This window comes from Choloepus didactylus, chromosome X (assembly GCF_015220235.1).
Source record: "Choloepus didactylus isolate mChoDid1 chromosome X, mChoDid1.pri, whole genome shotgun sequence".
Lineage (NCBI taxonomy): Eukaryota > Metazoa > Chordata > Mammalia > Pilosa > Megalonychidae > Choloepus > Choloepus didactylus.
This window is the reverse complement of record NC_051334.1, coordinates 187702602-187711766: the sequence shown is the minus strand read 5'-3', so window position 1 is coordinate 187711766 and position 9165 is coordinate 187702602. Positions and strand designations below refer to the sequence as shown.

The 9165-nt window shown below is 67.0% G+C and overlaps 2 protein-coding genes across 10 annotated transcripts in view; both read left to right on the top strand.

The window, feature by feature from the left end:
• The window catches only part of LOC119522693 (plexin-B3-like), a 14648-nt gene extending 8860 nt beyond the window's left edge, over positions 1 to 5788 (top strand). The window contains exons 2-17 of one of the 9 annotated variants that reach the window (XM_037821261.1): positions 22 to 136; positions 677 to 807; positions 1081 to 1257; positions 1372 to 1573; positions 1679 to 1918; positions 2006 to 2167; positions 2566 to 2652; positions 2894 to 2994; positions 3305 to 3323; positions 3491 to 3669; positions 3767 to 3833; positions 4167 to 4328; positions 4416 to 4494; positions 4623 to 4726; positions 4819 to 4912; positions 5138 to 5788. In XM_037821261.1, the coding sequence (XP_037677189.1) occupies positions 35 to 136; positions 677 to 807; positions 1081 to 1257; positions 1372 to 1573; positions 1679 to 1918; positions 2006 to 2167; positions 2566 to 2652; positions 2894 to 2994; positions 3305 to 3323; positions 3491 to 3669; positions 3767 to 3833; positions 4167 to 4328; positions 4416 to 4494; positions 4623 to 4726; positions 4819 to 4912; positions 5138 to 5646 (2415 nt within the window). In that variant the 5' untranslated portion in view covers positions 22 to 34 and the 3' untranslated portion in view covers positions 5647 to 5788. The other 8 variants (XM_037821260.1, XM_037821259.1, XM_037821258.1 and 5 more) reach the window with 8 other exon arrangements.
• Positions 5789 to 6616: 828 nt separating this feature from the next.
• LOC119522696 (plexin-B3-like) lies at positions 6617 to 8669 on the top strand. Its single transcript, XM_037821262.1, has 4 exons — positions 6617 to 6669; positions 6870 to 6944; positions 7150 to 8401; positions 8561 to 8669. The coding sequence occupies exons 1-3, from the start codon at positions 6622 to 6624 to the stop codon at positions 7261 to 7263; spliced, it is 237 nt and encodes a 78-aa protein (XP_037677190.1). The 5' UTR covers positions 6617 to 6621; the 3' UTR covers positions 7264 to 8401; positions 8561 to 8669.
• Positions 8670 to 9165: the final 496 nt, after the last annotated feature.

Below are 9165 nucleotides of genomic sequence, written 5' to 3'. Positions count from 1 at the left end.
GGGAGCGCTGACTCTAGCCAGGCTCCCTAGGATCATGTGTGTGATGTCTCCTGCCCCCAATGGCACCGCTGGGCCTGTGCAAGTGGCCGTCAGGAGCCGGCCGCCCAGTATCTCCAGCCAGCGCTTCACCTACCAGGTCAGTGCCCAGCCTGGGGATGGACACCACAGTGAGGGCTTTGAACCTGACCCGAGGGAACGGCGTGATGCAAGTCAGGGCTCAGGCTGCTGAAGACAAAGGAGGCTGGGACAGGGTGAGGACGGGCAAGGGAGCTGCAGGGACTTGCCACCACCTGGCTGCATGGAAGGAAGACTTGGATGGTCTCCAGCACCCTTCTGAGTCCTGGGCGCACAGTGGGGCCATTTCCGGGGCAGGAGCAGTGGGGAGCGGGGCTGGGTTCTGTTTGGCTTGTGTGATGGCACAGTTGGATCTTGGGGGTCCTGGGTGATACAAACCATAGCAGAGGAGGCTAACCCAAGGGGAGAGATGGATGGCAAGGAGAGAACACCCACCGTGGGCCAGGGTGCTTCTGGAAGGAGAGTGTGGCTGGGGGCGGCCCCCGGGATAAAGTCAATCTACAGACCTGCGCTGGGAGGCCCCAGGGCCTTGGGGACCGGGCCATGTGAGGAAGTGCCGGGACAAGCTGCCGTGCCAGTCCCAGCCTGCCCTGTTCCCCAGGACCCGGTCCTGCTGAGCCTGAATCCCCGGCGGGGCCCCCAGGCAGGGGGCACCCAGCTCACCATCCGCGGGCAGCACCTGCACACAGGAAGCAACATCAGTGTCTTTGTGGGGGATCAGCCCTGCCCCATGTGAGTAGCTGGCCCTGCCTGCCTGTTTCGCACAGGACATAATTCCCTTTCTGGCCCCGGCTTGGCAGCTGGCAGGCAGGGCACTCCCTATGGGCCTCAGTGTCCCCTTCTGGACAGTGGGAGCAGGTGGGCTCAGGGCTCCCTCAGCCCCCTTCAAATCCCAAGAGAAATGGCCCTTGCGTCCACCCCCACTGCCATCTGCGCTCGCTGAGGAAGGCCAAGCGAGACTCTCGTGTGAAGTGACACACCTGCTGCCCCCCTCTGTCCCCATAGCCAGGAGCCTGTGTGTCCTGAGGCCATTGTGTGCCACACTACGCCCCAGGCAGTCCCAGGGGAAGCCGCGGTCCGAGTGGTCTTCGGCCATGCCCAGCGTACACTGCGCACCAGCCCCTTCCTCTACACTGCAGACCCCCAGCTGCTGGCGGCGGAGCCCAGCACCAGCTTCTGGGGGTGAGGAGCGCCCCCCCCTCCCCGTGGGAGCAGCCCATGCAGTCTCCTGGAGGTGGGCACTGGGCACTGGGGCCTCCCACCCTCCCCATCCCTCTCACTGCCGTCCCGGCACAGGGGTGGGCGGCTCATCCGCGTCCAGGGGAGCAGCCTGGACGTGGTGCAGCGGCCCCTGCTGTCGGTGTGGCTGGAGACCCCCGCAGAGGCACTGGCTAGTGGGGAGCTGGCCAGGCCCCAGGACCCCAAGCCCAGGAGGAGCTGCGGGGTCGCCGCTGCCGACCCCCAGGCTTGCATCCAGTTTCCAGGGGGCTTGCTGCAAGTGAGCTCCCTCCACCCGCCATAGGTGGGAGGCAGGGCAGCCCCGGACCCCGGGAGCACGCCGGGGAACCCTGGCTCACCTTGCCCACATCCCGGCCCCCTCCAGTGCTCCACAGTCTGCACCGTGAACTCGTCCAGCCTCCTCCTGTGCCTGAATCCCGCCGTGCCCGGCGGGGCGTGCCCGAGCCGAGTCTTCCTCGCCCTGGACAACGTGCTGGTTAACTTTGCCCACGCCAGCGGGGACCAGGACTTCCGCTACCAGCCCAACCCGCACCTGGCTCCGCTCAGCCGCCACGGGCCCACCTGGCCCTTCCGCCTCAAGCCGGGCCACGTGCTGGACGTGGAGGTGGGCGGCCCGGGTGCAGCGCGGCGGGCGGAGGAGGGCTGGGATCGACGGGGCTGCCCGGCTCAGGGTCGCCCGTCCGTGACCCAGGGCGAGGGCCTCAACCTGGTCATCAGCAAGGAGGAGGTGCGCGTGTGCATCGGGGCCGGCGAGTGCCTGGTGAAGACGCTCACGCTCACCCACCTGTACTGCGAGCCGCCCCCGCGGGCCCCGCGGTCGGCCAACGGCTTTGGCTCCCTGCCGCAGTTCGAGGTGAGGGTCGCCCCCGGGGCGGGGCGGGGCGGGGCTGGACTGGACTGGGCGGGGCGACATGGGGCGGGGCCGGACTGGGCGGGGCGGGGCTTGGAGCGATGGGGCGGGACCCGAGGGCGCCACAGCGGGACTGGGCGGGGCGCGATGGGGAGAGGCCGAGCGCGGCACTGCGGGATTGGGCGGGGCGGGGCCCGAGGGCAGCACTGCGGACCCGGCCGGGTGGAGCGCGGCTGGGCGTGACCGGGCGGGACAGGGCGCGATGGGACGGGGCGGGGCCGAAGGCGGTGTGGCCGGACAGGGCGGGGCACTGAGAGACCGAACGCTATGGGGCGGGGCCGAACGCCATGGGGCGGGGCCGAGCGGCTGCGGGCCGGAGCTCAAGAGTCCTGCGTCCCCAGGTGCAGATGGGCAACGTGCGGCTGGCGCTGAGACCCGTGCAGTACGAGGCGGAGCCCGCGCTGGCCGCCTTCCCTGTGGCGGCTCAGGTGGGCCTGGGGATGGGCGCCGCTGTGTTGATCGCCTCCGTGCTCCTTCTCACTCTCACGTACAGGTGAGGGGGACGGAGGCTGGGTCCCACTCCCGCCTCCGCCCCTCCTGGGATTATCCCTCCCGCCTCCACGTGCCCACGCAGTTCCCCCACCACTTTGGCGGGCCAGGCCTGGGTGCCCGGCTGGCAGCCATCCTGGCCGGGCGGCCTGCGGCTGACACCTGGTCCCTGGGCTGCAGGCACAAGAGCAAGCAGGCCCTGCGGGACTACCGGAAGGTTCTGGTGCAGCTGGAGAACCTGGAGATTGGCGTGGGCGACCAGTGCCACAAGGAGTTCACAGGTGGGGCCAGACCCACGGCCAAGTGGGGCGGGGTGGGGACAGAGGGTCCCTCCCCTGCGCCGACCCCGAGCCCACCCCTCCCCACTGCTGGCTCACTGTCTGCAAACCTGATGACTGAGATGACAGACCTTAGTAGCGACCTGGAGGCCAGCGGAATCCCCTTCCTGGACTACCGCACATACACCGAGCCTGTCTTCTTCCCGGGCCACGGTGGCTGCCCGCTGCAGCCCCTGCCCGATGGGCCCGAGGAAGAGGGCCGCCGCTCCACCATGCACCAGGGCCTCACGCAGCTCTCCAACCTGCTCAACAGCAAGCTTTTCCTCCTCACGGTGAGCACCACGGGAGGGCGCCGGCAGACAGAAGGGGACCAGAGGAGCCCAAGGGACAGGAGTTGGGGTGCACTGGGTGGGGTTCGTTTGGGGGCATGAGCAGGGTCTCCCTGGGTGTGAGCGCCCCCATCCTCTATCACCCACCCCCGCCCTCTGGCCCTGTCTAGCTCATCTGCACCCTGGAGGGGCAGCCCGGCTTCTCCCAGCAGGACCGCTGCCACGTGGCTTCTTTGCTGTCCCTGGTGCTGCACAGCAAGCTCAAATACCTGACGGACATTCTGCGGACCCTGCTTAGTGACCTGGCCGCCCATTATGTGGACAAGAACCCCAAGCTCATGCTGCGCAGGTGGGCATCCTGGAAGCTGGTGTCTTGTCATGGAAGTGGAGGGGCAGGGCAGCCACACGGCACTTGTCCCTCTCTGACCGGGGCCTGGTCCCTACAGGATGGAGACCATGGCGGAGAAGCTGCTCACCAACTGGCTGGCCATCCGTCTCTACGCTTTCCTGAGGGTGAGGGGCTCAGCCCAGGGCCCCACTCACCTCTGCAGCAGGGCTGGGCCTGTCAGATCAGGGTGGGGAGAGGGTCACAGTGGGGCATGAAGGAGCAGCCAGAAAGGACAAAGGCTCTGAGCCCTTTCCCAGGCGGGCCACAAGATGGAGGCTGAGAGGGGGCTGGCACCTCAGCTCAGGGGCCTGCAGCAGTCTGGTCCTCCTGTCCCCTGGCCTGCTGTCATCCTCGTACCCTGCTGGCCTGCCTCTTCCTCAGCCCCTGGGTCCTGCCAGCTGACCCCTTGCCCAGCCTGCAGAGCCCTGGCTGACACTTGCCGGTCCTGATCACCCTAGATGGTGGCTGGGGAGCCGCTGTACATGCTTTTCCGAGCTATCAAGTACCAGGTGGACAAGGGCCCCATGGACGCTGTGACAGGCAAGGCCAAGTGGACCCTGAATGACAGCCACCTGCTCTGGGAGGACATGGACTTCCGGCCGCTGACGCTGACGGTGCTGGTGGGCCCTGGGGCTGGCGGGGCCGTGGGCAGCGGCGGGGAGCAGCGTGTGCTGGCCCGGGTGCTTGACACCTACATGGTGACCCAGGTCAAGGAGAAGGTGTTGGACCAGGTCTACAAGGGCACGCCCTTCTCCCAGAGGCCCTCAGTGCACACCCTAGATCTTGGTGAGAGAGCCTGTCCCACCCCTGCCCACCCTGGGCCTGCTCCCGCTGTGGCCCCTCAGCTCTGCCTGGCTAAACGTGGGCGCTCGGCCAGCAGGCTGGAGGCCGATGGCTTCCCTGTGTACCCCCAGAGTGGTGTTCAGGCCTGGCAGGTCACCTAACCCTGTCTGACGAGGAGCTGACTTCCGTGACCCAGAACCACTGGAAGAGGCTTAATACTCTCCAGCACTACAAGGTGCCATGGGGGGCTTGAGTGGGGTGCAAATGGGTGTCCCCGCATCCTCCGTGCCAGTGAAGGAGCCTTGTCTTCTGCTCCCCACCCCTCAGGTCCCAGATGGGGCAACAGTGGGGCTCATCCCCCAGCGGCACAATGGGGGTGCCGTCTCCCAGAGCCTGGCCCAGAGCTGCTCCTCCGGGGAGAGTGAGTCCTCAGTCCCCTGCAAGCAGAGGACCCAAAGCCTCTGGCGGGGCCCTAGAGCCAGGGGGCAGTACCCTCCTCCACCCCGCTCCCCTCCTCGTTCCCACCACCCATCCCCACCCCACCCTGCCTACCCGGCTCGGCTAGTGGACGGGGCATCCCAGGTCCGCGGGGTGAGCCGGAGGAGCAGGGTCCCTGGGAACGAGGCCCGGACTTGTGCGCCCCCAGATACCCCCATGCTCGAGGACGGCGACGAGGACGGGGTGCGCCTCTGGCACCTGGTGAAGGCCACCGAGGAGCCAGAAGGGATCAAGCCGTGGCGCAGCAGCCTGCGGGAGCGGGAGCAGGCGCGGGCCAAGGCCGTTCCGGAAATCTACCTCACCCGCCTGCTCTTCATGAAGGGCCGGGGGGCCCGGGGAGGCAGGGGGCGGGCGGACTGCACCGTGGGGAAACCAGGTCCTGGGGGAGTGGCAGCCGGCACGCCTCGCCCCTTGCGAGAAGCTGGCGGCTCAGCCTCACAGCCCGCCCCGCACGCGCCCCGCCCTCCACAGCCCCGCCCCGTACACGCTTCCATTAGCGCCTTGTCCCCAGATGGAGTCGGAGCACCTGGCGCGCCCCGCCCCCTACACGCCCTCACACGCACCCCGCCCCCAGATGCAGTCAGCGCCCCCTGGCGCGCCCTGCCCTCCACACGCCACGCCCCCAACCCTATGCGCCCCGCCCCCAGATGCAGTTAGTGCCCGACGCGCCCCGCCCTCCACACGCACCGCCCCCAACCCCTACGCGCCTCGCCCAACCGGTCTGCGGACCCACCTCTCGGCTCCGCAGGGCACGCTGCAGAAGTTCATGGACGACACCTTCCAGGCCATCATCAGCATGAACCACCCCGTGCCCATTGCGGTCAAGTACCTGTTTGACTTCCTGGACGAGCTGCCGGAGAAGAACGACATCGAGGACCCAGAGACCCTGCACTTCTGGAAGACTAACAGGTGCCCTTTCTGCGCCCCACCCCCGCACTGTGTAGGTGGGGACACTGAGTCCCAGAGAGACCCGGGGTCATGGCCAGGCAGGGGTGTCTGGACCGGAACCGGAACCCAGGCCTTGCGTTGCCCACCCTCGACTTCTGGCAGGCAGGTCTGGGCCCCAGGCCCCTAGGTCAAGAGGCCAGCTCCGGGCATCATGGGCAACTCTGAGCCCCTGGCTCCCGTAGGCCACCCAGGTGCAGGGCAGGGGCCGGCGGGGGAGCTCGCGCGGGAGCCAGGGTGGGGTGTGATGGCAGCCTGGGGCTCGGGCCCGGCCTGTGTCCCCAGCTTGCTGCTGTGGTTCTGGGTGAACACCCTGAAGAACCCCCAGTTCATCTTCGATGTGCGGGTGTCTGAACATGGACGCCATCCTCACTGTCATCGCGCAGACCTTCATCGACTCCTGCACCATCTCAGAGCACAAAGTGGGCTGGGTGAGAGCTGGAGGCTGCCGGGAGTGGCCTCGGGGGGTGGGGAGGGAAGCCAGCGGCACCTGGTGCCGAGCCCGGCGTGGGGGCTGGCAGTGTCGGGGGTGAGGGGCCACTGAGGGGGTCTCCTCCACCATCCAGCTCAGCCTCCCCTCCCCCCACATTGTGGCGCAGGATTCCCCTGTGAACAAACTGCTCTACGCCCAAGAGATCCCTCGCTACAAGCAGATGGTGGAGAAGTAGGAGTCACTGCAGGCTGAGGATGGGGGCTGGGGTCCGACTGGTCCCTGACTGTCCCCACCTGCTCCAGGTACTATGCCGACATTCGCCAGAGCTCCCCCGCCAGCTACCAGGAGATGAACTCCACCCTGGCTGAGCTCTCCGGGGTGAGCCATAGCCCTGGGGTTGCACCCCTTCGCATTTGGAGAGGGATGTGGGGGGAAGTGGGAGCCCCAGAGTGGCTGCAGAGAGGAGGGAAACTTCATCATTTCTGCTATGTGCTGCCCCCAGAACTACATCTCCGCGCCCCACTGTCTGGAGGCCCTGCAGGAGCTCTACACCCATATCCACAGGTACTACGACCAGGTGAGGCCCGGGCACCCTGGAGGGGGGGCCCCACCTGGGCTTCCAGGAGCAGAGGGAGCCCCATGAAAGATCCCCGGGGGAGGAAGGAGGTGGCTAAGGCCAGATCCAGAGGGGAGGGAGGGGGCCTGCCTCACACCGTGAGGGGGGAGCTGTGAGGTGAGCGGGGTTGAGGGGCCCGTGGCCTGAGTCAGAGTGCCCTCCTCAGCCCCGGCAGATCATCGGTGCACTGGAGGAAGACCCCGTGAGCCAGAAGATGCAGCTGGTCTGCCACCTGCAGCAGCTCACCGCCCCGGTGGAGAACAAAGTCACTGACCTGTGAGCTCCAGCCAGCCTGGGGAGCAGCCAGCAGGCCGCCCCACTGCAGTGCCTTATGAGCCCCAGATGGAGCCAGGACTGGGGGAGGGGCTGGCAGGGCAGGAGGCAGGCAGCAGCCAGGCGCTGTGCCCTGCAGTGGGTTCCCTGCAGCCGCCTCTCCCCTCCAGCCCGCCCTGCATTCCCCCGCTCCGGGTTCATCTCTAAGTTATAGCAATCCCTACCCCTTTTTCAGCTTCCCTCCACTGTATTTATTTGCTTGCTGAAAAAGTCACATCTGGAAATACACTACAAATATACTTTTTTAGAAAAAGCCCAGTCCCTCTCTACTACCCCCAGACCAATGCTCTGCTCTGGGAGCCCCCCAGCCCCCCTTGGCTGTGACGCCTGCTGCACCTTACTCACCTCTCACCCTCGCCCCCTGAAGCTGCAGGGAAGCTGCCTTTGCCCCCCCCACCCCACCCTTTCATCAGTGTCTACCCTGTCCCCTTCTGGATCTTTCCTGGCCTGGCAGGACCAAGTCTGTCCCATTGGGGGCTAGCCATGGCCAATGCCTAAGCCCTCTGCTTCACTCTGACTGCCCCAATGGCCCCCTGAAACTGGACCCTGCCTCCACTCTTGCCCCCCACCCCCACCCTTTTCTCCCCTAGGCAGCTAGAATGATCTAAAGAGCAAAAGTGCCCATCAGCCTGGGAAGTCCCATCAGCCTGGAAAGTCCAGGCTACTGCTCTCCAGGGCCGCCGTGGTGCCCTCCCTGTGCTCGCTTACCTTGCCCACAGCCGAGCAGCTAGGAGGCTATTTATAAAGGCGGGTGAGATCAGCGGCCAAGGCTATAAATGCTCAGGCCGCGGCCGGGCCCAAAGGAGCAGGTGGCCCAGGGGTGCCGGAGCCACAGGGCTGGGATGAGTGCCCAGGCGGGTGGCGACGGCAGCAGCAGCAGCAGGTAGGGCCGGGCCGGGCGCCCCACGGCCCCAGGCACTGCCTTGACCTCCCACCCTCGCCAGCTTCCCTCAGCTCGCAGGCGTCGTGTGGGCCTGAGTCCTTGGGCTCTGAACTGGCCCTGGCGGCGCTGGCTCCGCAGATGCTGCAGGGGCTCCTGGGCTCCGACGATGAGGAGCAGGAAGACCCCAAGAACTACTGCAAGGGTGAGGCCTGGACATGGGTGGCCAGCTGGGGCTTGGGACAGCCCAGGGAGGAAGGGGAGCTGCTCTGGGTCCCTCAAGACCCGGAGGCCAGCAGTGGGCCCGAGTGGATGGGATGGGGGCCCAGGGAGCCAGCCACCATCTCTCTCCTCCCCTGGCCAGGTGGCTACTACCCGGTGCGGATCGGCGACCTGTTCAATGGGCGGTACCACATGGTGCACAAGCTGGGCTGGGGCCACTTCTCCACTGTCTGGCTCTGCTGGGACATCCAGTGAGTGGGCCGGGGGCCCCCCTGACCCTCCACTCCTGGGGCCAGCCGCCAGCCTGCGCCCCAGCCTCAGGTGGGGCAACCATGGCGCCCCTGTCCATCTGGCCGGGACTGGCCGCCCAACATGGGCCTTGGTGTTGCAGGCGCAAGCGGTTTGTGGCCCTGAAAGTGGTGAAGAGTGCCAGGCATTACACGGAGATAGCTGTGGATGAGATCAAGCTCCTGAAATGTGTGAGACGCCTTCCCTACCCACTCACAGCCCCCTGGAGCTGCCCTGGGGTTGGCAATGTGGGTACAGGGCCTGCTGGGGCCCCGTGGGGTGAGGCGGTCCTCAGAGGAGCAGGGCTCCCGTTGGCCGGGCCGGGTGGGGGATTTGGAAAAGCAGGTGGAAGGCGGGGAGGGCCTTCCTTTCAGCCTGGCCCAGCTGGAGGGGGAGAGGGGGCCAGGGGTGCAGTCGGCACTGCCAAGGGGGCGCAGCTAACTCACGGGGAGGGGTGGG

Bases quoted from the DNA above. Each gene is read 5' to 3' on its own strand.
- LOC119522696 (XM_037821262.1), top strand. From the start codon at position 6,622: ATGGGGGCTGGGGTCCGACTGGTCCCTGACTGTCCCCACCTGCTCCAG. The intron at 6,670-6,869 runs GTACTATGCCGA...TGCTGCCCCCAG, and splicing joins ACTGTCCCCACCTGCTCCAG to AACTACATCTCCGCGCCCCA. The intron at 6,945-7,149 runs GTGAGGCCCGGG...TGCCCTCCTCAG, and splicing joins TCCACAGGTACTACGACCAG to CCCCGGCAGATCATCGGTGC.